We start from the raw sequence: 26,999 nt of genomic DNA, 5'->3' as shown, positions 1-26,999 counted from the left end.
AGCATGAATTTAGTATCTGAACAAATTAACAATATATTTAATAAGACGTAATTATCTAATGGGTATCAGAATTAATTAAATTGGGTCTGGTCATTTCAATCAAGTAATTAGATTATTTATATCCATAAATACTCCAAAAATAGGTGAATTGGAATTTTTTTTGAAAGGAAATAAACTCAACACACTAAGTAGAGCGTACAAGAGCTATAACATGAACTTTAGTAACACATATGTCATCTTCAGCATAGCTATTGATAACATAGTTTACTTTGATACAATTTCTTAGAGCAACAAAACGACCTAGTAACACAGTCCACCACATCTTTTGACTTATTCTAAAAAATGAACTCATTTCTACACAGTCAAATATTCCATATAACGGAAAAGAACTCCACTGACCATGTTTTTTGTGCGTCTTTTCTCAAGGACATCATCCTCCAGCTCTCAAAGTGCTCCTTTTTAGATCTTGGGATGCTTCATGCACGACTCATATAATTAATCCATGCGGACTACACCTGCCAAACATATTCATACATAGGTGAATTGGAATTACAGATTACTTAGATTCACTATTATTGTGAAAATGAGAACGATAATTCAAATAATTTTGTTATGATTTTTTTCTATTTTAATTTATAAAAATACTATGTACCCAAAAATATTTATTTATTATATATTTTTATATAAATATATATTATTTAATTAACTTTTAATGTATATATTATATTTTAATATATTTTTATATAAATAACTAAGTTGACAGCATATTTTTAGTATATATATTGTATAATTGTTTAATTTATTAAAAAAGAGATAATAATTTTATTTTTTAATTTAAAATCAGATAAAAGAAAAAGCCAATGCATATGAGCTAAAATTTGACACTTGATTCTCTGGTAGAAAAAAGATAAACTATTTAAAAAAAATTAATCAAGAATATAAGTTAAAATTATTATTAATATAAATTTTAAAATTTTATTTTATTTGATATATAATAAATATATTAAAAATTTAAATTTTATTTGTCTTTTGAAAAATGATTATAATTAATAATTTCAATTTATATTTTAAAGACACGTATTAATTAAATTTATCCGTAGTAAATCGACCAGACAAACAAGGATGGTTCTTGACAGTGTTCCAGACAAGAATGGAGAACAAAAGAGGAAAAAACAAAAATCTAAAAACAAATTAGAAAAAAATAGAAAACGACAAAGGGGAAGTGGCCCCGGGGATGAATGCTGCCCGCGCGTGTTTTTCACATCCTCGGAAAAGTTCTCACGATAAAATGGCGAAAAACAGGATGAGACTTGACATTGAAGAGTTAATAAATTGAGATTATCGGTTCAAAGCGAAAGCGACAGTACGAATAAAAAAGATGGGGTTCGAGTGGACGTGTGTTGCGAATATTCACTAGATTTGAATAACTAGTTTCGAATCCGCGACACTCTTGTAGTTGCCTTATCAGTCACGAAATGATAAGCTATCATAAATTCAACTCACTTATCATATATGCAGTTCTACTTATCTCTGATAGGTCAGTAGAAAAAGAAAGACCCTGTACAAACGCATCGAAGATAGCGAGACCAAGTCTCTCAAAGTTCTCCCTCTCTCTCTACCTCTCTCTCTCCTCCCTTATCCGCAGCCTTTCAAACCCTAGAAATTCTCGAACTTGGAGCTCATATATCGCTCAACAACCTCTTAATTCTTAAGGATTTTGGGGTTGCGGAGTGTATGTGACTTCAGATTTGGAGTCGAGTTTGTGTGGATTGGTTCTGATTTCTCTCCGTTTCGCGAAATTGAAGTTCCCGGCTATTTTTCTTTTCGGGTCTCAAGGTTTTGGGTTCGGGTTTTTCCCGTTTGAAGATCGGTTCTCGAAGATTGAAATTATTGGTAGGGTTTCAGATTTAGGAGCTGCTATGACTTCTCTGAGCAGAGAATTGGTGTTTCTCATACTCCAATTTCTGGAGGAGGAAAAGTTCAAAGAGTCGGTGCACAAGTAAACACCCCTTTCTCTATTTTTTTTAAAAAAAAATTTGTTACCCCCCTTTTTTGGTTTTAGTTTAATTTGTCTGCTTCTTTTCCTGCAATCTATTTTGTTGTGGTTTAAGATAATTATCAATAGGCAGGAAGCAATTCATAATTCACGCAACAGAACAGAGGGAAAGTGTTTATGTTAAAATTATGTTATGTTATTTATATATGATTGCTTGTTGAAAGGGCCGTTAGGAAATCTATTTGTCTGAACTTTGAAAGGCTTTCATCTTTACGTCTTTTGTGATGGTCAATATTATTGAAAATTAGCCGAATAATAAAGAAATGAGGTGGGAAAACGCTTTTGAAATTTTGTACTAATGCTGATTTTCTTGTGAGTTTGAAAGCTTTGTAATTTGGATGTGGATAACTTAATCACGGAGCTGTGTGATTATAAACTATCTAAATGTTGATCTGTGTATAGTTTATAATGAAGATACAGGTGGTTTATAAATATATATTGTACTTTAGACAAAGATGTTTTACTTTGTTGGCTGTTATTTCACCTAGTAGAAGGTTAAGAATTGCCTGCCTAATTAGAGTTGAGACAAGATAAAATGATCATTCTTCCTCTTCATTTGCTGAGCATTTCTCATTTCATACATGAAGATGACACTAGCTACTTGTTCATGGATGCAGGCTTGAGAAAGAGTCGGGGTTTTTCTTCAACATGAAATACTTTGAGGAAAAAGTACAGGCTGGCGAATGGGAAGAAGTTGAGAAGTATTTGGCAGGGTTTACAAAAGTTGATGATAATAGATACTCCATGAAAATATTCTTTGAAATCAGGAAGCAGAAATATCTTGAAGCCCTTGATAGGTATATATTACTTTGTACCTTCTTGAAATCTGATTGTATTTGTCCTTATTTTGGTATATTCATCTTTTGTTTCTCTCTTGCTTTTTAAATTTTAGGCAAGACAAGGCAAAGGCTGTTGAGATATTAGTGGGTGATTTAAAAGTGTTCTCCACCTTCAATGAGGAACTATACAAAGAAATTACGCAGCTGTTAACGCTTAATAATTTCAGGTAATATTTGTAGTCTATGTAATGCAATGGCGTTTTTATTCCCGAGTCATATTTATCAAATTGTTTCATATTTTTTATTTTTTTGGACCTATAGACCTACTAAGCTATGATATTTTCCTTGTCATGGCATATGCCAGGGAGAATGAGCAGCTGTCCAAGTATGGTGACACCAAAACTGCGCGCGGGATCATGTTGATTGAGCTTAAAAAGCTGATAGAAGCAAATCCACTTTTCCGTGATAAGCTTATCTTCCCTACACTTAAATCATCAAGATTGCGGACCTTAATTAATCAAAGGTATGGAAGCTGTAGCTTTAGATAAATTAGCAGAGCCATGAGTCTGACTGATTTTCTCTCTGATCAGAAGACCTTGCTGTGGTTTTTATTTTATTTTATTTTTTTTAACCCCAGTTCATTGTTTGTTGGATTACTTTTGTGAACTGATTGATAAGTGAAATGTGTGGATTTTTCCTTCATGCCGCACCCAAACATTATATCTTTTAGTTTTACACACTACTTTTAACAACTTATGTGTCGTGTTCCTTATTTTTCCTAATCTTTTCTTTGTTCCTTATCAATGCAGTCTGAATTGGCAGCACCAGCTTTGCAAAAACCCCAGGCCAAACCCAGATATAAAGACACTATTCACTGATCACACATGTACTCCTCCTAATGGTCCTCTAGCACCTGCACCTGTCAATCTTCCAGTTGCTGCTGTTGCAAAGCCTGCTGCCTATACTTCACTTGGAGCACATGGTGTATGAAACCTTATCTTAGAAAATTGTTTTGTCACATGTTTTATTGATTATGAAGCTAGTTAATCATGTTGATTAATGAATATTTGCTTTCATTTATTTTGTGTAGCCATTTCCGCCTGCTGCAGCAACTGCTAATGCAAATGCTTTGGCTGGTTGGATGGCTAATGCGTCAGCTTCATCATCTGTCCAAGCAGCTGTTGTGACGGCATCAAGCATGCCACTCCCACAGAATCAAGGTTATAAAGATATAGTTACTTTCTTTTTGGATCAAGAGGGAAAAGGGGGGGGGGGGGACTTTGACAACTTTGATTGTGTCCGGATGAGGACATACATATTCTGTAGTTTCACAGTGCAAGTGTTTCTCATGAATTAATTACTATTGCCATTTTCCAAAATTAGTGTCTATCTTGAAGAGGCCGAGGACACCTCCAACAGCTCCTGGCATGGTTGATTATCAGAATGCTGCCGATCATGACCAGCTAATGAAAAGACTTCGGCCTGCTCCTTCTCTAGAGGAGGTAGTTCTGATAATTTTCAGACTTCCTGTTTAGCATAGATGTGCTTTGGGTATTTGCTCCTTAGCTGCATAGGGCTTCAGACTTTGTAATGGTTAATTAACCACATCATTCTGGTTTCATTTCTTGAAATTTAGGTTTCCTATCCGACAGCCCGACAAGCTTCTTGGTCACTGGAAGATCTACCAAGAACAGTGGCTATGACTTTACATCAAGGCTCCTCTGTGACAAGCATGGACTTTCATCCTTCTCACCAAACCTTACTTCTTGGTATATTCAATTGTTGTGGATATAACATTTGTTCACTATGATAATGCCCCACCCAATAATAATAATAATAATAATAATAATAACTTCATATATTTCTGATGGCAGTTGGATCTAACAATGGTGAAATTGCCCTCTGGGAACTTACTTTGCGAGATAGATTGGTTACAAAGCCATTCAAGATATGGGATATCTCAGCATGTTCATTACCATTTCAGGTTTTAATTATTTTTTTAAATTATTTTAATCTACTATGCATACCAAGGAGTGTTTCTTTTCCTACATTACCATTAATTGCATTCGGACCACCAACAGACCACCACTATTTAATCTGGGAGTGGTGCTTGAGATTTCAAAACCTTTTGGAATCTCATAATTGATATTTTTTGCAGGCTGCTGCGGTCAAAGATGCCCCTATTTCTGTCAGCCGTGTTACATGGAGCCCTGATGGAAGTTTTGTGGGTATGTGATGTTCAAAAACCATTTTATGTTGTCTGATGTTTGCATCATCTAATTGGTTGGTTTTTTCCATATAGGTGTCGCATTTACTAAACATTTGATTCACTTGTATGCCTACACTGGTTCAAATGAGCTAACTCAGCGCATAGAGGTGAGATTATTTTCAACAAAGTGAAATTGTTCTTAGAAAAATCAACTGGAAACTTATGATTTACAGTGTGAGGTACATTTTCTTGTTGGTTCAGGTTGATGCCCACATTGGTGGTGTGAACGACTTGGCATTTGCTCATCCCAATAAGCAACTTTGCATTGTGACTTGTGGGGATGATAAGTTGATAAAGGTGCATAAAATCTACTCATTGTAATCTTCAGATAAGAAAAATTAACTATTTGTTTTGTCTAAAGGAGAAAATCTTAATAGGTGTGGGATTTAACTGGGCGAAGACTATTTAACTTTGAGGGGCATGATGCACCTGTATATTCCATTTGTCCTCACCACAAGGAGAACATACAGGTACAATAATATATGATAGATTCTTTAATTAGTTTATGTCTTGCTTGCGTTGCATGCCATATTTTCTGCATTACTTTATTTATAAGGATTGGTGTTTGTAAATTTTGATTGATGATAGCTCTGTTACTAATTGATTTAAGAAGTCCATCGGAGTCATGTCTCACAAGCCCTGAATGTTAGTTTTGTTTTCAAGATTTATGTGTGGATATTGTATATGGTTGCACTATTCTGTTTAATACTGTGTTCATTGGTATTAAATTTTGTTATTGTAACTCTGCAGTTCATATTTTCAACTGCCATCGATGGCAAAATAAAAGCCTGGCTATATGATAACATGGGTTCCAGGGTTGACTATGATGCCCCTGGTCACTGGTGTACTACAATGCTTTATAGTGCTGATGGGAGTAGGTAAGGTGGATTTGTGTGTGGATATTTCGTGTTAAGTTTGGATATTGAATATTTGACATGTTGAATGAAACTGATTCCTTCCCCTTCCCCTCCCCCTCCCCCTCCCCCCCCAAAAAAAAAAAACAAAAACACAAAAGACTGTTTTCTTGTGGGACAAGTAAAGATGGAGAGTCATACCTTGTTGAGTGGAATGAAAGCGAAGGAGCCATCAAGAGAACATACAATGGTTTCAGAAAGAAATCTGCTGGTGTTGTGCAGTTTGACACAACTCAAAATCGATTCTTAGCTGCTGGAGAAGAAGGTCAAATCAAGTTTTGGGACATGGACAATATTAATGTTATTACTAGCACTGATGCTGATGGTGGACTTCAGGTACGTTTTAACATCTTAGTTCATCTGAGTGCGACTCTTTATGAAGATATCCCCTCATGTGTTTGTACCCTGTTTAGGGCCTTCCACGCCTGAGATTCAACAAGGAAGGAAATCTTCTTGCTGTTACTACTGCAGACAATGGATTCAAAATTCTTGCCAATGCTAGTGGTCTTAGATCTTTAAGAACGATTGAAACTCCAGCTTTTGAAGCATTGAGATCACCCATTGAATCTGCAGCAATCAAGGTTGGGAAACAGTTCCTCATTTCTGCTTAGTTCTTTGTTATATTTGGATCAAAATTCTTACAATGTGCACTTGAGTTATGTTAATTAGGCATCCGGCTCTGCTGCTGTTAACGTTAGTCCTGTCAACTGTAAAGTGGAAAGGAGCTCCCCTGTCAGGCCTTCTCCAATTCTTGTATAAAACTATCCCTGTGAACTCAATACAATATGCATGATTACAATGTTTACATACTGACTAGTCATAACATTTAGGGAGTATTTTAGGTAATATGATGATGCATTTCGTTTGATCTGTACAAACATGCACGATCATGTAGTACAAGCTTCTGGTAATAGTAATTATATTATGCTATAACCTTGCATGCAATCGATGGCAATCTTTTGGATATTATTGTTTGATGTCTGAAGTGGAATGAGCTGGCTAAGTTTTTTTGTATCTTACTCTTTATTAAGTCACTTATTTTGCATGAATCATATGCATCTTATTACTTGTATACCAAAGTTGATCAAATTCTCCATTTTCAACAAAGAATGGAGTTGATCCCGCAGGTCGAAATGTTGAGAAACCAAGAATTGTGGAAGATGCAATTGATAGAACTAAACCATGGCAGCTGTCTGAAATTCTGGATCCAGTCCAGTGTCGGTTAGTAACCATGCCTGACAGCACAGATTCTTCCAGCAAGGTTTGTTTACTGTTTGATTGTATGAAAGTGGGATTGCGATTTTCATCTGTCAAGTTTTTTCTGTGAACTTATTTAACTCTCTTGTGCATAGGTTGTTCGACTTCTATATACAAACTCTGGTGCTGGTCTCTTGGCACTTGGTTCAAATGGTGTTCAGAAGCTGTGGAAATGGACACGCGGCGAACAGAATCCCACTGGGAAGGTAATCTTAGCAGAATATATAACCGCTCAAATCCTTTCTTGTGTATGTTGTGTGTTTCTTTCACCCTTTTCATAGCGAACAGACTTCTTACACGCATGATTGCAGGCAACTGCCAGTGTTGTTCCACAACATTGGCAACCCAACAGTGGTCTTCTTATGACCAACGATATCTCAGGTGTCAATCTTGAAGAAGCAGTTCCTTGCATTGCACTCTCAAAGAATGATTCATATGTTATGTCTGCCTGTGGTGGGAAGGTTTCATTATTCAACATGATGACGTTCAAGGTATGCATTCAAATAAACTAACCCTGGTAATTCTTAGTTGCTAATTTTTCTAGTTACTTATGGTTCAGTGTGTTCCAGGTAATGACAACATTCATGCCACCACCTCCTGCCTCTACTTTTCTGGCTTTCCATCCTCAGGATAACAACATAATTGCCATCGGAATGGAGGATTCTACCATTCATATTTATAATGTCAGAGTTGATGAGGTGGGCACAATCTCTGATTTCTTGTTTTTAATTTTTATAATAATATTTTCAAACAATCTCATTTTCTTTTGGTTCATATTATAGGTGAAATCAAAATTGAAGGGACACCAGAAACGTATTACTGGTTTAGCCTTCTCAACAAATCTCAACATCCTTGTTTCATCAGCTGCTGATGCTCATGTATGTCCTTTAACTGTTCTCCTTTCATTCAAGATTAAAGTCATGGGAAATCAATTGTGCAAATCAAGTGCCTAATAATTTATGATTCTTTGGTGGTGATCCGTTGTTAGTTTTCCATCTTTTCACTAGAGATTATCCCATGATATTTGGATTGCTTCGGTGTAAAAAATAATAGAATAGCCTTGTTTGATATCGGTGATCTTTCTGAAATTAATAAATATTTTTACTTCATTATAATTAGCGAGTCCGATAGGAATTGTACCATATGCAATATGTCGTTGCTGTTTAATACTATTTTATGTATAGTTTCCATAAGCTTATAATTTTCCTTTTCATTACAGTTTAATCTATTGAATTATTTTGTACAGCTTAGCGTGTGGAGCATTGATACATGGGAGAAAAGAAAATCGGTTCCAATACAGCTACCTGCTGGAAAGGCGCCCACTGGTGACACTAGAGTGCAGTTTCATTCTGACCAACTACGCTTATTGGTAGCCCATGAGACTCAATTGGCAATATATGACGCCTCTAAGATGGAACGCATTCGGCAGGTATGGAATGTCTCCTGTGGTATTGATAGAACTGCTGGTTTTTAACAAGAAAAATAAACTGAGATATGCTTATAAATTGATTGTCTGCAGTGGGTTCCACAAGATGTTCTTCCTGCTCCTATATCATATGCAGCTTATTCCTGCAACAGTCAGTTAATTTACGCTACATTCTGTGATGGCAATACTGGAGTTTTTGATGCGGATAGCTTGAGACTACGATGTCGTATTGCACTATCAACATATGTGCAATCAGCAACTTTAAGTGGGTAAGTTAAGAGTACTGGTTGGACTATTCATATTTTTTAAATATCAAATTTGGTTTTGATTTATTTATTGTGATATGTTTCTTTCATTTCGATGCAATAAAAATGTTTCTGCATCATAGTGTTCTGGACTCGATCTGTGTTGTTTGTATATTGCAGAAGCCAATCTCTGTATCCTGTTGTTGTCGCCGCGCATCCAATAGAGGCGAACCAATTCGCGGTTGGATTGACAGATGGGTCTGTGAAAGTAATAGAGCCCAGTGAATCAGAGGGTAAATGGGGAACTAGTCCACCCATTGATAATGGAATATTGAACGGTAGAGCAGCATCTTCTTCTACAACAAGCAACCACACACCCGAGCAGGCACAACGATAAACAAGATTCATTGTATCATAATTAGCATTTTTATTCTTTTAATCTGTAATTTTATCAACATGGATTTTTAGATTTTTATTTTCCACCTCCCATGTCCTTCAAGGTATGGTCTGGGTCAGCTTGAACATAAAACGGTACATGTTTAGATGTTAGCTCCTGTATACCTAAATTTGTTACTAGCCAACTATGATTACATTATTGGTATTTCATTGTAGTGTTCCTGTTATCAACATTGCGAATATGTTCATTCTTACATTACATCAGAGCACACAGTTCTGCTGCACTTATGAGTTGGTTATGTAATTCTAGTAAAAGTATATATGTATGATTATTTATTTTTGTTGCTCAAGACATGTATAGTGAGGAAAAGTTTTTTAAGGCTTACACTTCGTATAATTTTGTTATGAATTACAACACTCTTTTAATGATTTCGTTATGAATTTTGTTAAGAGCGTTGCAAATTCAGTCGGAACAGGTATACCTATTGATTATTGAATATACAAGAAGTAAATCGTTCATGTAACTTATTTTATTTAACAATAACTTACATAGCAATGATTTATAATTTTATAAAATATAACTCTGCTCATTTCTGTCATTGACTATTTTTTAAAATTTAAATCAACAATTGAGATAATTAATGGACTTCATCTTCAGAAGTGTGGATTGTTCTTTAGAAGCCAAGGCAATACTAATCGAAACAACTATAGTTGGTATTCGGTAGTTGTATAGTTTGAACTTTGAACTTTGACATAAAGTAGAGATGAATATTGCCGTTGACATAATAATCTCGCTTTTTTATTCAGTACTTTAGTGGGTTTTGGTTTGAGACGAAGCTGTGTTAAGACATTTTCGACAGAAAAAATATAGAGATAGTAACAAAAGATATATACTTTTTTATTATTCTTATTAATTTTTTATAATTGTATTTTTTTTTTATCATTTTTTGTCTAATTTTTTTTGTATAAAAAAAGTGTAAATTAAATTTTATAATTTATTTTAGTTTATCATCAAATAAAATATAAAAATATTAATTTTTGTGTCTATATTTACTGTGTCTCATTTTTAATATCTTGTATTGTCCTATTTTCAGAACTAAATGTAACCTGGCACCAGATTCGATGGTCCCAAGATATTTGGACCATTAAATGGTCCCATAACAAAACATGTTTTTTAAATTTTTTAATAACGGTTAAATAGTCTTTATTTAATTTTAATTACAAATTAATTTTTTATATATTATTTAATTTAAAAATTTATTTTTATTTTATCATTTATCTATCATGTTTATTGATAATAAAAAACTAAAACAATAACAAATTAGATCTTTCATTAATCATAATAAATATTTTATAATTTTAATCGATCATAATTTTATCATTGATCCAGTTACATACGTATTGGGTTAAAAAAATCGGATTTGTTAGAAATTTAATCGATTGGAATTGATACACAATCGATTGAATTTTGCAAGGCTTGTGGAGTTTTTCTTATTCAATCAATTGAAATCATCAAAGCAATTTGGGTTTAGTTAATTCAATCGATTGGTTCTGTTACACATAAAAATAACCAATCAACATTCTTAGAGGTATTTATCGTCCCATTCATACTTCTATATACGGAAATAAGTCATATTTAACCAGAATTTTTTCTCATTATAAATTAAAAAAAAAACTATTATTTTTTCAATAAAAATAATACTTATTTCTGTGTACTCTTGTGTATTTTTAGGAGACTATAATGGTTGTCAGTCTATTGTGAAGTTTAAGAATTTGAGTTAGCCATTATTTTTAGAATTTGAAATGAAGAACTCTGCATAAAAAAACTCGTATTTGGGAAATTAAAATTGAAAATGGAGTTTTGAAAAATAATAATTTTTTTATTTTATTTAAAGAAAAATTAATTGGGTAATATGACCTCGATTGGGTAATATGACCAATCCATTGAATAAGCAAAACCCCACATGTCTTGCAAAATTCAATAGATTGTGTATCAATTCCAATCGATTGAAGTTTGGAAAACTTGAATTTCAATCGATTAGTTTGTGCATCCAATCGATTGAAATTTTAACAAACACGATTTTTCCAACCCAATACTTATGTAACTGAATCAATGATAAAATTATGATCGATTAAGATTGCAAAATATTTATTACTATTAATGGAAGATCTAATTTGTTATTGTTTTAGTTTTTTATTATTAATAAACATGATAGATGAATAATAAAATAATAATTTATAAAATAAAAAATAAATTTTATAATTAAATAATATATAAAGAATTAATTTATAATTAAAGTTAAATAAAGAGTATTTAACTATTATTAAAAAAATTAAAAAAATATATTTTATTATAAAATTATTTAATGATCCAAACATTTTAGGACCATCGAATTTTTTACCATGTAACCTTAGGAACCATGCTCTATGTAGGCTTCATATTTGATTCAAATTTTTATGTGTAGGAACTTTTTCCCAACCACCCCCTTAAAAAAATAAAGAGGAATTCTTGAAAACTATTGCACTAGTATATTTTGCTATTTATATCCAACTTTATCTCCTAACTACAAGTCAAAGGATTGATCAAATTTGATCCGAACAATCGAGTTTATGTTAGCTAGGACTATAAACATACAAAAAGGTTACCTCATTTTTGTAAGTGAATTTTTGTGGAGTTAGAGACTACTTACTCTAAAGGTATTATCAATTCAAGAGAAAGGGATGATCATGGATACCGAAACTGAGTTTTAAGTTTTGATTCAATCTATATGCTTCGTACTGTCTTGAAATAATTATTCTTTTTCATAATAATAGTAAGACATTTTTGTTTCTCTCTTTCTGTTGATAATATATTTACTCTATATTTTATTCTCTGTAATAGGACTAGTGAAATGTTTAAGTAATATGTATAAGATCATTCATTCAAACTACATTATCATTTGTCAACTATAAGTGTACTTTAGACGACATATCTAACCATTTTAGGATATTTTTAATCCACTCTACTTAAAGAATTTCACGAAGGAACAACTTGGATGTGTTTTATAGGTCTTTCTTATTTTTAACTACAAAAATTCTTCGCATACAAGCGATTAAGGCTTGTAAGCTTTACAAGTCCAATTAAAACTAACGCTTAAAACGCGCTTTGAACCGTTCTTCTTCTTCTTCGTCTTCTTCTTCTTCTTTTCTTTTATTTCTTGTCTTCTCTTTCTCCTTTTTCTTCTTCTTCTTACTACACGTTCTTCTTCCTCTTCCTTCTCTTCTACTTCTTTTCTTTCGTTTCTTGCCTTCTCTTTCTCCTTCTTCCACTACCAAAAATATGGTGATTAGCCACGGAAAAAACCGTGGCTAAAATCAAGAAATTCCGTAGCGATTAAGCTTTAGAACGAATACATTTCCGTGGCTAACAAGGGCGACGCCTTTTCAGTTAGCCACGGTTTTCGTCCGGTTAGCCACAGTTTTATGATGCGTGGAGACATTTGAATAGCCACGGTTTTTATGTTATTGGCCACACTCTAAACCGTGGCTAAATGACAACAGTGTAACCAACAAGTATAGCTTTGCCACAATTTTTCCGTGGCTAATATTGGTAAGCTGGGCTTTTTTCCCACATTTTTTCTGTGACTAAACATTGTTAGGTTATTTAGCCACGGTTTTTTCGTGGCTAATCATAAAAGATAAATTAATATATATATATATATATATATATATATATATATATATATATATATATATATATATATATAAAATAAAGATGCTACTTAGAACAAAATTATTTTATACAAAATTAAAAAGATTAGCCATATCCATATAAGTAATATTTTTAGTAATAAAAATATGAAATTTAAGTAACAGTGTTGAAAAGCAAATATCATGAACTAAATGAGTTTAAACTATTATAAAATCAAGTATTAGAATGTATCATTATTAGATCTCTAACGTCTTCATTAGAATACCTGCAAAAATATTCAAATAAGATTGTGTTATCTCAATTCATGAAAAAAAAAGTTCCAAGATATTATTTAAAATAATATTTTAATGTAGTTAAAAAAAAAAAGGTAAGAATGCATACCCAATAATGCTGAGTTTTCATTTTCACAACATAAAATATCTTATTGAACTCGTCATCAATCAATATATATATTGCTAGACTTGATATCCTGGTGAACAACTTTCAATTCAATTGCTTCATGTAAGTAAATAAGCAAGCCTGTCAAGAATAAAGGTAAAATAGAGAGTGATATTAATGATATTTTCTCATATTAAAATTTAACTATAGTATTATTTAACGAGACAAACGAATACTATTAGCGAAATATTGGATTGCAATCAAAACCATTTAGAGAAAAAGAACTTAAAGTAAAAATAAAAATGTGTTAGAAATTACTAAGGTCAATATTTTAAAGTAGAAAGTTGAGCTTATCAGGTAACTATCGAATAAAACTTTCATGCGGACCTCCCATGTAAGTGTCCCTTATTCCATGGCAACATGCATCCATTACTCTAAGTTACCATTATTCGCATATTCATCCATTAGCAGCTTAAATATTGAAACAAACACTAAAGCAAAAATACTATTGATAATACAAAGAAATAGATAATTAGATACTATGTACTCGGGAGTTGTGAGAGCACAGATAATAACTTAAAGAAGTGCAACTTTATTCAACGTTGGTATCAGGACCTTTAACATTGTCTTCTACTTAGTTCAAATTTATCCATATTCATATAAGTTTCAATAATTACAAAGCTACAAAGCTAAATTAAAAGTTGAACAATTTAAAAGAAAACACAAACTTGCATGGAGATCCCAGCATCGACAAGAGCCAAAGTTGCAGCATTGATACACGCAGATCAAAGAATTAGTGAATGGTCAAAAAAAAGTCTTTTAAATACAAAAAAAAAGTAAAGATCAAAGAGAATATTAGATAAACATAAAAAAGGACTGCTTAGGATTCCTTCCATTCTTCGTTGTAATTCAGGATTGCCTGCAAAATCTTGATTTCCGCTATTTTGGGACCTTCTTTGGTGACTTAAGGCTGAAATTTATTAAGGATACAGAGAAACTGAACAATAGTGTGAACCTGTGAGGGAGTTCTTCTAATTTTCTAGTGAGTGGGCTTTACTTTGGTGTTGAGTGAAAATTACTTTTAAGTTTTCTGCCCAAAATTTCACTTGTATTATTATAAAAGTTCATTTAAATTTATTTCAGTAAAGTAATTGAGATTTTTAATTTAAATTAGTAGTTAACTATAAAAAATATATAAATTATAATATATACCATATTTCAAAGACGGTACATACTAATTACTGTTTCAAAAATAAACTTACGTTAATTTATGTTGGATATTTTTTTTACTAAATTAATAAAAAGATAATAAAAAAAATAAAAAAATAAAATTTAGAAAAACTAATGCATATTGTAAATTAGAGACAAAAAAAATATACTCTTTTTTATCATGAATTTTATATATGCTTTTAACATTCATTCTCAATTAATTAAAGCAATAAGTATATACTCTTTTTATACTATTTCAACTAATGCATCTTTTAGTCACCAAAAAAATTAATGCATCTTCGGTTACTCAATGCTGAATTTATTAAGGATACGAAAAGACTGAACAATAGTCTGAACATATGAGAGAGTTCTTCCAATTTTTTAGTGAGTGGGCTTTACTTTGGTGCTAAATGAAAATTATTTTTTTCCGCCCAAAATTTTACTTGTGTATTGTAAACGTTCATTTGAATTTATTTCAGTCAAGTAATTGAGATTTTTAATTTAAATTAATAGTTAACTATAATAAAAAAATATAAAATTATTATTATATATCATATTTCAAAGACAATACATACTAATTAGGATTATGGATTTTGACTCGGATTTTAAAAAATAAAAAAAGATTGCCAAAGAAAAAAATATTAAAATTTTGTAACTATTTCAAAAATAAATCTACGTTAACTTATGTCGGATATTTTTTTATTAAATTAATAAAAAAATAAAAAATAAAAAAATAAAATTTAGGAAAATTAATACATATTGTGAATTAGGGACAAAAAAAAAATATACTTTTTTTATTATGAATTTTATATTTTTATCATTCATTCTCAATTAATTAGAGTTATAAGTATGTACTCTTTTTATATTATTCCAACTAAAGCATATCTTATCAATTGAAAATGGCCGGAAAGGAGAGAGAAAAAATCATCGACAAACTAAATAAGTCTGCACCCTTAAAAATTGAAATTTATTATTAAGGTTTAAATTTGGAAAAAGTAGAAACTACATATAAAATTTTTGAAAGAGATGGAAGAAAACACTAGAAGCGCGTAATTTAAAAGTAGACATCGTTTGATTTCGTCACGGTGAACATTGGATCTGTGGTAATTGAGAGAGTCCAATTCAAATTGGCCACAGACAAACAAAAACGTGGGAAACTTTCGCACAATTTAACCACGGAAAAGCAAAACGTTGCAAGTGATTACGACGATCATGAAAATTTGCCACTACTTCTTGTTCGTAAGTATTTTCCCGTGGTAAACTACCGTATTTCTGGTAGTGTTCTTCTTCTTACTGCACGTTCTTCTTCCTCGTCTTCCTCTTCTTCTTCTTCATTTACGTGTTTTTCTCTCTGTTTTTTTTTTCTTCGTTATTCTCGATTTTCATTGTTTTTTGACATCAACCTCTGAAATCGTTTTTGAAGAAGAAGAAGCAGCAGAAGATGAGGAGGAGAAAGAGAAAGAGTTCTGAATTATGCATAAGGTGTACTTAAACAAATTTTGGGTGTATTTCTTAAATCCTTTGGGTGTATTTCTATAATCATTTGGGTGAATTCCTATAATCGTTTGGGTGTATTTCTGTAATCGTTTTGGTGTATTTCTGAAGTTCCATTATCTTCAAAACGATTTCAAAGCTTGATTTCAGAAATCATGAAAATCGAAAAAAAACGAAGAAGAAGAAGAAGAGGAAGAAGAGGAAGAGGAAGAGGAAGAGGAAGAAGAAGAAGAGTCGTTCATAATACATGGTGAGTGTAGCGCTTTAAAAACAGAAAACTGTTATATAATGCATTAAAAGGCCCGTATGTGTAGCAGACCTTTTTTAATTATTTGTTAGATATGAGTGGAGAAATTAAATAAAAAAAAAAAACAAATAATCTTTTACCTTTCCAATGTCATCACATTATATGTTTGGTTTGAAAAATAGATCCATGTATACGATATATATGACATTATGGAACTATGCAAATTGTACTAAAAAAATTATATTGCTGATAAACATGATTTCAAAAAATATGAGCAACAAATAAATCTTTAAAATATTTAAATATAACAAAAAAATAATAAATATTTTGATGAGATGTTTTTAAATATAATTAAAAAATGAGATATTTTTATACCTAAAAAATTTGTTGGTTTTGTATCTAATGAATTATTTTTGTGAATAATTGAAAAGTTTTTTTAAAAAAAATCTAATGATTGAATTTTTTTTTATTATCTTTTGCATGAACTTTTTAAATACTTATCAAAACGTTTCTAACAAAATTCGAATAAAATACAAAATATTTGTCAAATATAAAATTTATTTATTGCTTATAAAAGAAAAAAAAAAGATATTTTATTATTTTTATCATATTTTTAAAATTATTTTTGTGAATGATATACTTTTCTAAAACTTTTTAATAGTTTACCTATAACACTATTTAAGGGAGAATTTTAAAATTCTTGCAATATTAATGTTCTAACAATTTTAGTCATTCGCCTCTATTATAAAAAATATATATAATATATTAATTAAAATCAACCCATAAAATTATTAAAACACTAGTATTTTAAAAATAATTGAAAATGTTTCTACTACTTAATTACCATATTTTTGTTTTTGTGTTCGAGCAATCGTGCCTAACTAATAATGATTTAGTAAGATGTAAGTGCGTCACAAGTGACGTAGAATAAGAGATACTAATTAATCTTCAACCGATAGGAGACAAAAGTATTATTAAGACAAATTAAAGTTGATGAAGACGATGCGGGATCTGAACCTTGACTTAATAAATGCATTTCATATTTTACAATTACACTGTTAAGATTTTCAGTGATCCTTTATTTGTTTTCTTAATAAGGCTGTAATAATCAGACTAATATTTTTTAATAATTATACATTTATACATCAAATTTTCAGACATTATAATAAATACCATAAGATAAATAAATCCTTGAGTGGATTACAGAGTGACAGCTGTTAGGTCGTGGGACCATAAACTTTGAATAGAATAAAGTATATATAGGAGACAATGGTTGATGCTTGATATTTGTTAATTACTTAATTATCCCATAATAATAAAGTTTTTCATGAGTAGTGGACAAATGCTATTTGAGTCAAGATTTTATTTATCAAATAGATAGTGTATTGTTTAAATAGTATTATTAATGGTAGTAAGTTAGTAACCTAGTATTTGTTTATTTATTTTCCTGTTCACAAACATTAAAATTAGATTAAAAAAAAGATATATTTTATATGAGATAGATTTGATATGTGAAGGAATGCATGTGATTTTTATATATAAATAATTGATATATAAATAAAATAGAACTAGTGTAAATAATATATCTTTATAATTTGTTGTTATTAGGTGTAAATCTTCGGGTATCAATTTCAATTAGAACCAACAGATAAACCAAATTTGACGAGTGGTCAATTTACTCGTTTGATTAAATAAGTATTAAGAATTTGAATTTGATAATAAACTTTTAAATAAAATTCAAATTTACAACGAATTAATCACATCCCTACGGAACTAGAAAATATTGTGAGAAAATAAAAAATTAGAACCAATAATTAATTCCTAACTAGAGGAAGAAACCCTTAAAAGCCAAATGATCATTTTAGAAACCTAATGTAGTTTGTCCGTACTTTCTATCATAATCACACCCACTTCTGGAAATGGGAGCACCTCAAACGGGAGAGTGGAATCCCATAGTGGGTCTAGTATTTTATGCCTTTCTTACTCAAAATACTCATAATTCACCTAATATTTTATTATGCAAAGTTAAACATTTCAATAGAGCAAGTGATTACACTTTAAGCATTCATTTGAAAATTTAATGTTGATACTGTTAGTATAAAATAATTTTATATGTATATTTAATTACGTAATATCACATCATTAAAAATTATTATTATTTTTATTAACTGTATAAATAATTATCTAAAAAAATACATATAATTATACAAATATATAAAATATTTTATATTGTTAGTATATCGAAATTAAACTCTTTATTTAATTAAGTTATGAAGTGTTATAATTTACTTAATATTTTATATCACTTGTTTCAACTGAGAAAGTGAGCATTTATTTAAGTTGTGAATGTTATACTTATACCCACGACTTGTTTGACAACTGTCCTTGAAAGGTAAAATTAAAATCACTATAATATACGGATTATAATTTTCAATACTAGCAATCATAACCGGATTGATGGCCATGCTATATAACCAAAAACCATCTGCCAAAGCCAACTGTATTTAGTGAAACCCCATTATAGGGAAGATATGAAACATCAAAACTGGTCATTGCTTTCAGTTAAACTCAATATCCCTAATAATATTTCATATATTGTTCCACTTGATACAATGTAAATGTTTAGAAGTATAATATTATGTTTGTGTCAAACTATTATTTGATAACATCTTTTTATTCCAAAATAATCATTAATTTAGACAAAATTGTACATGAATAAGTTAAGGTATTTACTATTTAGATATATTGATATTTGTGTCTATATAAAAATATTACTTTATTATTGAAGCTGATAATTATTTTTAAATGGAGACACACTGAATTATAAAGCCTCTATCTTTTTGGGGTTGTGCCATGTAAGTGTGCGCACTACTTACATTATATCTCATGTATATTTTGAGTAATAGTTGTAAAGTTCATATAACCAATATAGAATGTTTGATATAAGTTTTCAAGTAGCTAATCATAGAAAGCTAGATGTATTTATATTATGATGATATACAAGGAGTCAAGGACTTCGGCAAAAAGCCTCTTGTTTAATTAATGGTACGGTGCAAAATTAAAGTAGCACTCACTATATAGACACTTGTATATCCTTACACAACTTTATTACAGATAATTTTTTAAATGTTCCTTAGACTAGTCAGTTGTATAAACTGTACTTAAAAATTTATAATTGTTTTTTATATTAAATAAATTTTTTAATTAAGTCATTTCTAATTTAAAGAAATATATAATTCTTTTAGATTATTCATATCTGTATTTAATGTAAAATAAATTATGAAATATTTTAAAAAAAATATTCTACAATTATTGTATTTATTTTAAAAATAACAATTAGTAAATATTATTTAACGATTACAATATTTTATCTTATATAAAAATTTAATTAATTACAAACTTTGAACTCGTAAATCTAATAAAATTTTTCGTAAAACTATAAAAAATAATAAAGGACTCATCTTTAAATGTTATATTCTTTGCTAATTAAATAAATTTTAACTCTTTATTATCTTTTATAATTTAGAATTTAAAATTTAAAATTCAGAATTTAAGATTAAAAATTTTGAATTTAGAATGTAAAAGACACTGTAATCCTTAGTTTCAGCCACATTTACCTAAATCAAATTTCATAGATAATGTTAAATTTTTTTTCATGGTATCTTTAACTTAACAAGTCAAAAACTAATTCGAATTAATTCGTCGTGAATTTGAGCTCCACTTAAGGGTTTATTGCTAACCAATGGATTGATGTATGCACAAAATGTGATGTAAATTTTCGACACTTACTTAAGTGGACAAGTAAATTGACTATTCAACCAAGTAAGTTGGTTGTACATAATGTTATATATAAAAGATGAATGTGTATGAATGTGCTCAATGTAAAACCTAATCTTTATTATTTCTTTAAATAGGAATGGTGTTTGTCTGTCCTTGAATTGAAAATGCAAGTTGCTTACACCATGTGATGGATATGTGAAGTGATGATCAAGTGTTATAAATAGGCAACAAACATGTGTAGTCCTAACACATTAATCTCCCTTTAATTAATCATTATTAGCTTATAGCTAATTAAGTAGATTCCATAAAGATAATATGGTAAGCCTTGTGTTGTTTCTACTAATTGCTCTTTGTCCAGTTATTATGATCAAAGCATGGTCATTCAGTAAGCCACCATGTCCAAATTGCGGTGACCTTGCAGTTCCATATCCACTCAGCACCAACGATAATTGTGGCGACTCCAGATACAAAGTTTACTGCAACAATAACAAGTTAGAATTCTTGTCAGCCACAGGAAATTACTATAAGATCCTTAAAGTTGACCCTTGTAATAACAAGCTTGTTCTTCAACCACCCCTCATACTCAAAGAAACTTGTTATTCTTCTGATGTTGTTGATGGAGGGTTTCTCTTGGAACAAGACTTGCCCTTCAATATTTCTACACACAACACTGTCATGTTGTTGAATTGCTCTGAGAACATCCTTCTTTCCCCTCTCAACTGTTCCTCAAACAGTATATGTAGGGTGTTTGAGGATAAGGTTGAAGAGGGAAAAGGGTGTTTTGGTAAACTTTGCTGCCATTACTTGAAAGATTCAGCGATGAATTCTCATAAGATAAGAGTGAGGGTTGGAGGGTGCACAGCTTACACTTCCTTGGTTGATTGGAATCCTGATTCTCCTCCTGACTCTTGGAATTATGGGATTGAGCTTCAATGGTTGCCTGCACTTATTTGATTTTATTGGATCCATGCATGCCATGCATGCATGCATATTCCTGCAAAACCCTTTTCTTGTGTGGGATCTTTTTATGTTTGCTTTTTCATGATGATGAAATTGATCGATATCAAGGTGCAAGTATAGTAGTAGAGGTCCTAGCTTTTTGAAGTTTGTGATGTTATGCTGTTGCTTAGTTTTGGTTTTCGGCTTAGAATAATAATAATAAGCCAAATTATTGTTTGTTTTGCTTTGTTCCATTTCTTGTTTGAATAAGGATTTATAAACTTGGTCATAAAGTATATATAGTATCAATAACTATTCATTTGATGATCATGTTTCTTGTTTACACAAACTATAATAATCAGAAAACTCGGTAAACAATAAGCTAAGCATTTTGACCTGAAAGCTGAAACATTAAAGAGGATCCGTTTAGTATATATTTGTGAAATTATGCATCAATTATTAGAGACTTTCATTATATGCGTATCTGTATGTGAAAAAAAAGAGAGTAAATTATGTGTTAATTTAGTTAAATATTTCAGTATCTCAGTGATAAATTTAATCAATAACAATAATTTCGCATATATTATCAAACATCATACCAAATTGTGCATATACGTCTCTTTTTGTTTTAGGTAAGTAATTTCCAGGGAATTCATTGCACAGAGAATGGCCAGGCCCATCAGGGGAAAAGATAGGTTTAGCCCCTTATTATTCCACAGTCCAAAAGAAAAAACCCCTTATTATTCCTAGTACCAAAATAATAAACTATTCATTATTCTTGAGTCCCAAAGGGCAAAAACATATAGTAATGTTATTCCCTACTTTCGGCCTTTTGGGGGATTACCTAATTTTGTTTTTGTTTATATTGGGGTACTAATCGACAACACATTCAAGAACATAAAGAAAAAAAAAAAAGATAGCTAAGAGTACCTTGTTCTGGTATGATAAATGGGTTAAGGAAGAGAATTCCATAATTAGAGCTGCCATGAATCCAATCTCTAGGGAAAAAGAGAAGGATACTGTTTCAGAGTATGTTGATAGCAATGGTGACCGGAACTTTAGAGAGCTCAGTGCGCTACTCCCAGATCCATCCATAGAGGTGTATGAGGAAATAAACAATGAAGGGGGAAGCCAAAGACACAACTCCTTGGTTCGAGAAATTCAGAACCTAATAGCTAAACCATGGGAGATTAAAGGTCACACTCACACACACCCCTGCCGCTGCAGACCACCTTGCTAAAGCCAGCATCAGGAGACAATTTGGTTTTCTTTTTTTAGATAATCCACTTATAGGGGGTGCTAATCCCTCTCCAATTAATCTCTTGTTTTCTTTTTTTGGGATTAGGCCCCGTTGGATTACCAAAAACCACTTCAAATTTTTTCTTTAATAAATATATTATAAACTTCAATTTTTTAAATTTTTTGTTTATAAAATCTTTTTCAATTGATAACCTTAAACCTTAATGTATGCCCTAAATGAGTTTTAAGTCATTTCTGGACTATCGAGGAACAAATAGGATTACATAGAACAGTCTTCATTTTAGATTTTGAATACAACATTTAAACGTAAACATTATAAACTAAAATAAATAAAAAATAGGCATAAAAGACCATGAACATTCAAATGGTTTTCATCCTTAGTGTATAAGATGTTGGAAGCAAAGAGATGCAAGTGGGGTATAATATGGAAGCTAGCGAGCAATGAAAGCTTCAGTTTACTTACAGATACAAGCCGTTAGCACATAACATTAGAACTTATCTACTAGACATATGTTTGCTGCGTCAGTCATTCCAACAGCTGAGCACAAGCCATTCACAAACGTACAACAACCTCCAAAACACCTAAACCTACCTCAACCTCATTTCTTACACATCAATGACAATCCACCGAAACGAGAGAGTAAAATCAACCATGCTCACACTGCCAGGGAAAAATTATACTAATATTTACTATGTTACTAGAATACTAGGTAGATAATATTATGCTGTCACTGTGGGTCTTTTTCCTTCCATAGCATCTTTCTTCTTCCGACAATTTGTGCAGAGGAATGGACCTTCCCATGGTTTAGATGCTGGAGTGAAAAAATGGCCGGAGTTTACAGATAAGCTGTCACCAGGTGTTTGATCCACCTGGCAAACAGCACAGCGAAAAATCCCAGAATTCTTATTCAACGGGAAATCCTTACCCAGCCTGCATTTCAAAAAAACATAATACTTCAAAAGTTGTGCATGCATGTACTCCACCCAAACATAACACCTCAAAAAAGAATTATAAGAAGCTATTACACTTCTAGACACTGCCAGAAAATATAAACTTATGTTACAGTCTGAGAGACCCCCAAATGTTACCTTTCAGCAAGCATTGCAGAGCCCTCTTCAAATAACTCCTCCACAACACCAACTGCAGAAAGCTTATTAGTAGATTTGTTCGAGGAATTCTCAGATTTCTTTCCAAAGAGAATCGAAGTTAGCATATTATGTTTCTTTCTTGGAATTGGTGGTAATACAGGAAGGTCAGAAGGAATAATATCTACAACAAGGCATGTTGTATCATCCTTCAGGCCTCTGGACCTTAGAGCTTCCTGGGAAACAAAGGAAAATGCATTTAATACGATAAATAAATGATATCCATTCCTAGAGAATATACAACGCCAGCAGAATCAATCATCACCTTAACCACTAGCTTTGCTGCAAGCTCTGCAGGTAGACCCCGACATGAGTTGGCAGCCATATCAGAAGATAAAGCATCCCAAATGCCATCAGAAGCTATGATAAGCCTTCCGCCAGCATTTGACAGCTGGGGAACCAAGAAATACATGTTAACATTGGAACCAAACCTTTCATGTCAAAGGGCTATCAGATGAAGACCATACTAATGAAACCAGCTCACCTTCACTTGCTTAACATGCGGTATTGGCACAATAAATTCTCCAACATCTGTATCACCTATTGATCTAGATAGGCACAATCCACCAGGCCAGCAGCGAAGAGGCCCTACCTATAATACATTTGGGAAACAAAAGCAGTGAGCTCAAGCAACGCTGTTTAGAAAGGAGAAAGATGATTACATATTTCATCATACCTCATTGCCTCCAAAAACATTGAGTCTTCCTACTTCACCACCACTGGCAGTAACGCGCTGCCTCTCTTCTTCATTCTCTTCTAGTCTGTGGTCAACTGTCAAGAGAGAAACTACACCTCCCTGAGTATCTAGAATGCAGCGGGAATCCCCAACAGATGCAACAGTGACAGTCCATCCATCAATCAGAACAAACGTAGCAGTTGTTCCAGAAGTTTCTCCTGCAGATAAAATTAAATGTCAGCATATGCAAACCAGATCCATGAAAGGATGGAAGAAGTTGTGTGTACCCTTTTGCTGAAATTCTATGTCAGTTTTCACAAAACCAACAACAAGGGCGCGAGGAAGAGCCTGAAGCCACGAATCCCTGCTGATGTCTTGCGGTATTGCACTCAGAACATTGTTTAGCAAGTTTTCCTTTGCAAAAATAGCAGCTGATATACCATTATGCCCATCGAATATCTGCCAATCAAGAATTCCTTATCATAAGGAGTGGGCGAATAAATTCATGCTCCACTTGATCGCTGAGAAAATGTAAATAGATAAATAACAACGCCCCCAATTCTTCTATTAACCCTGAAAAACAAAGTTCTATCCGCTGGGCAGAACCAATTACCATACCAATTCAGCATCAGTATTAACTTAGGCTATATTCCCATTTCCAAAAGATTCAAATATTCCATTATTATTGAATAATAAAGACTAGTATAACCATTTGAATTAACTTTCGTAAATACGCTGGAAAATCCACGTCAATCTAGAAAACAAATAATACCGCGAAGACAGAAAACGCTGTCGATTGATCCCCAGGAATCCTCTGGCAATCTGTCTTAATTAGGTAGTAATCTTCTCCTTTCTTGGCCAAGCCAGCTTGCCCGTACTTCACAAAAGGCTTCTCAACTTTATCATTTCGAAGCTCACGGCCAATCAGAGTCGCCAACGCAACCGGCGGAGCTTTCATCCTTGTCCTTGATGATAATTCACCCTTGCTCATCTTAGTTCAGAATTCCACATCTCTGGAACTGCAGAGAATAAATCTCAACCATCAAAATTAAGTCGAATAAAATTAAACAAAATAAAGAAAATTTTGTAGAAGGCTTTTCAAGTCTCAGCTACTAGATCTACAATTTTAACGTCTCAATTTTATCAGCACAGTCCATTCACAGAAGAAAAAACAAACTCCATAAACTCCCACACGATTAATTTACGTTGCAAGTTAAGATCCACCCCAGAAGCAACAAATCTAAAATCGTGGAAGCACGATAATGTGCATTACAGCTTAACTAAGCAAAGCTAATCCAGAGCTTCACAGAATCCGAGAAAATCAAAGTTAATCTGTATATTTGGCGAAGCAAAATATATGAAATTACATCACGAACCAAAACAAGAAGAATTAAATATCAATTAGGATAGTGCATTTCAATTTTATTTTACTTTCCAGTGAAAACAGGGTAAGTAGTACATGTTTCTGAATTATTCGGTAAAAAAACCGAGTAAAATTCGAGATTCCTTTTAAGGTTGAGAAGGGAAAAAAAGGACAACCAAAATTCTCGGAGGGGGAAAGGAAAGAAGATTCTGGAGAAAAGCAAAACTGACAGATGAGAAAAAATGCGGTAGATCGGAGGCGGAGGATTCAGCAATGCAGCATCAGCAAAAGCACGCGCGCTAGCGCTCTGATTGTGGAAGCGGCGGAGCCGGCATTTTCCGAAGAATTAGATGGCGATAAACCCTAGTACCGGCGAAGTAGAAGAGCGGGGAGCACACAGAAAGAGCGAGAAAGAGAGCGTTGATGCTTGCTATGATCTGAGAGAGTGTGATTTGATTGGTTGGGTAGAGAAATCCAGAGAGAGAGAAAACGCGGAAAACAAAGGAGGAGGGTCCTTTTTGGTTTTGAGGTAAAAAGGATTCTTCATATTGACATTTTTGTCCTAATCTTTCCACCTATATTTTCAGTCGCAATGGAATATTACGTAAATACCCTCCCTCCTCCCCCTACCTTTTGCTCCCTTTGTGCTTTGTGCACAGCGGCTCACGTTAACCATTTTGCATTTTTATTTCCTTCGCAGGATCTTTTTACAGTTTGCACTGTTTTGTTTTGTCTCCATCACTTACTCAGCCAGTTTTACCTTTTTTTTAATTGAATATAGTAGATGTATATTAAAATTAATTATTACAATTAATTATTAATATAAAATATGAATTTATTTTTTATATATTATTAATATAAAATTGTTTATATTATATGTGTATTTAATTATATAAATTTATGATAGTAAAAATAATCATTTTTTATATTGAGTTGTATGATTGTGTAAAATATTTTATATTATAAATATATCAACATTAAACTCATAAAATATATATTAAAATATAAAATATATATTAAAAATAAGTTAAATAACACAAGTATAATAACTGTTTGATAATAAATTTGATGTATAAATAGTATTTTTTTTATTACACGTTGAATCTTTACATTGTTTATCCATATTTTCTCTATATTAAGAGACAGTTTATTTTGATAATAAAAGTATGAAAATAAATTATTCATTTATATAACTAATTTGAGGTAGTCGATTAGTCAATTTATTTGTTCACTTAAATAAATATTGAAGTTTGAATTTAATTTTGTATATACAGTAATTTATTGACTAGTAATATGCCTTTAAATTAAACTCAAATTCACGACGAATTGATTTTTAACTTCTTAATTTATCATATTAAAAAATATTTTGAAAATAAATATTCATTTTTATTTTATGATAATCATATATATTAATTTATCATGTCTAAAAGGTTAATAATTTATTATTTTATATAATTCTTTATGTCCACTAATA

At 31.6% G+C, this 26,999-nt stretch overlaps 3 protein-coding genes across 4 annotated transcripts; 2 read left to right on the top strand and 1 right to left on the bottom strand.

Moving 5' to 3' along the window:
- Window positions 1-1,458: 1,458 nt before the first annotated feature.
- Window positions 1,459-9,626, top strand: LOC107646517 (TOPLESS-related 3). Its single transcript, XM_088489857.1, has 25 exons — window positions 1,459-1,999; window positions 2,674-2,853; window positions 2,949-3,062; window positions 3,200-3,358; window positions 3,645-3,819; window positions 3,926-4,055; window positions 4,219-4,337; window positions 4,472-4,604; window positions 4,710-4,819; window positions 4,994-5,063; window positions 5,138-5,211; window positions 5,306-5,401; window positions 5,482-5,574; window positions 5,855-5,982; window positions 6,120-6,354; window positions 6,432-6,599; window positions 6,688-6,771; window positions 7,127-7,279; window positions 7,371-7,481; window positions 7,587-7,766; window positions 7,845-7,973; window positions 8,058-8,153; window positions 8,522-8,704; window positions 8,795-8,970; window positions 9,127-9,626. The coding sequence occupies exons 1-25, from the start codon at window positions 1,920-1,922 to the stop codon at window positions 9,341-9,343; spliced, it is 3,393 nt and encodes a 1,130-aa protein (XP_088345983.1). The 5' UTR covers window positions 1,459-1,919; the 3' UTR covers window positions 9,344-9,626.
- A 10,753-nt stretch (window positions 9,627-20,379) lies between these two features.
- On the top strand, window positions 20,380-21,373 carry LOC107648015 (wall-associated receptor kinase-like 20). Its single transcript, XM_016352045.3, has one exon. It carries the CDS (start codon window positions 20,457-20,459, stop codon window positions 21,093-21,095), a length of 639 nt encoding a protein of 212 aa, XP_016207531.1. The 5' UTR covers window positions 20,380-20,456; the 3' UTR covers window positions 21,096-21,373.
- A 1,326-nt stretch (window positions 21,374-22,699) lies between these two features.
- LOC107645938 (Protein phosphatase 2C family protein) lies at window positions 22,700-26,078 on the bottom strand. Of its 2 annotated transcripts, none has more exons than XM_016350093.3 (8): window positions 25,756-26,078; window positions 24,935-25,181; window positions 24,450-24,621; window positions 24,163-24,380; window positions 23,971-24,078; window positions 23,752-23,877; window positions 23,430-23,662; window positions 22,700-23,271 (listed from the first exon to the last, which is right to left on the bottom strand). In XM_016350093.3, the coding sequence occupies exons 2-8, from the start codon at window positions 25,151-25,153 to the stop codon at window positions 23,061-23,063; spliced, it is 1,287 nt and encodes a 428-aa protein (XP_016205579.1). In that variant the 5' UTR covers window positions 25,154-25,181; window positions 25,756-26,078; the 3' UTR covers window positions 22,700-23,060. The 2 variants fall into 2 exon arrangements, with proteins under 2 accessions (XP_016205579.1, XP_088347616.1); XM_088491490.1 differs by lacking the exon at window positions 25,756-26,078 and adding an exon at window positions 25,436-25,601.
- Window positions 26,079-26,999: the final 921 nt, after the last annotated feature.

This window comes from Arachis ipaensis, chromosome B6, assembly GCF_059453495.1.
Source record: "Arachis ipaensis isolate K30076 ecotype BB chromosome B6, ASM5945349v1, whole genome shotgun sequence".
NCBI lineage: Eukaryota > Viridiplantae > Streptophyta > Magnoliopsida > Fabales > Fabaceae > Arachis > Arachis ipaensis.
This window is presented reverse-complemented; position numbering and strand designations above follow the sequence as displayed.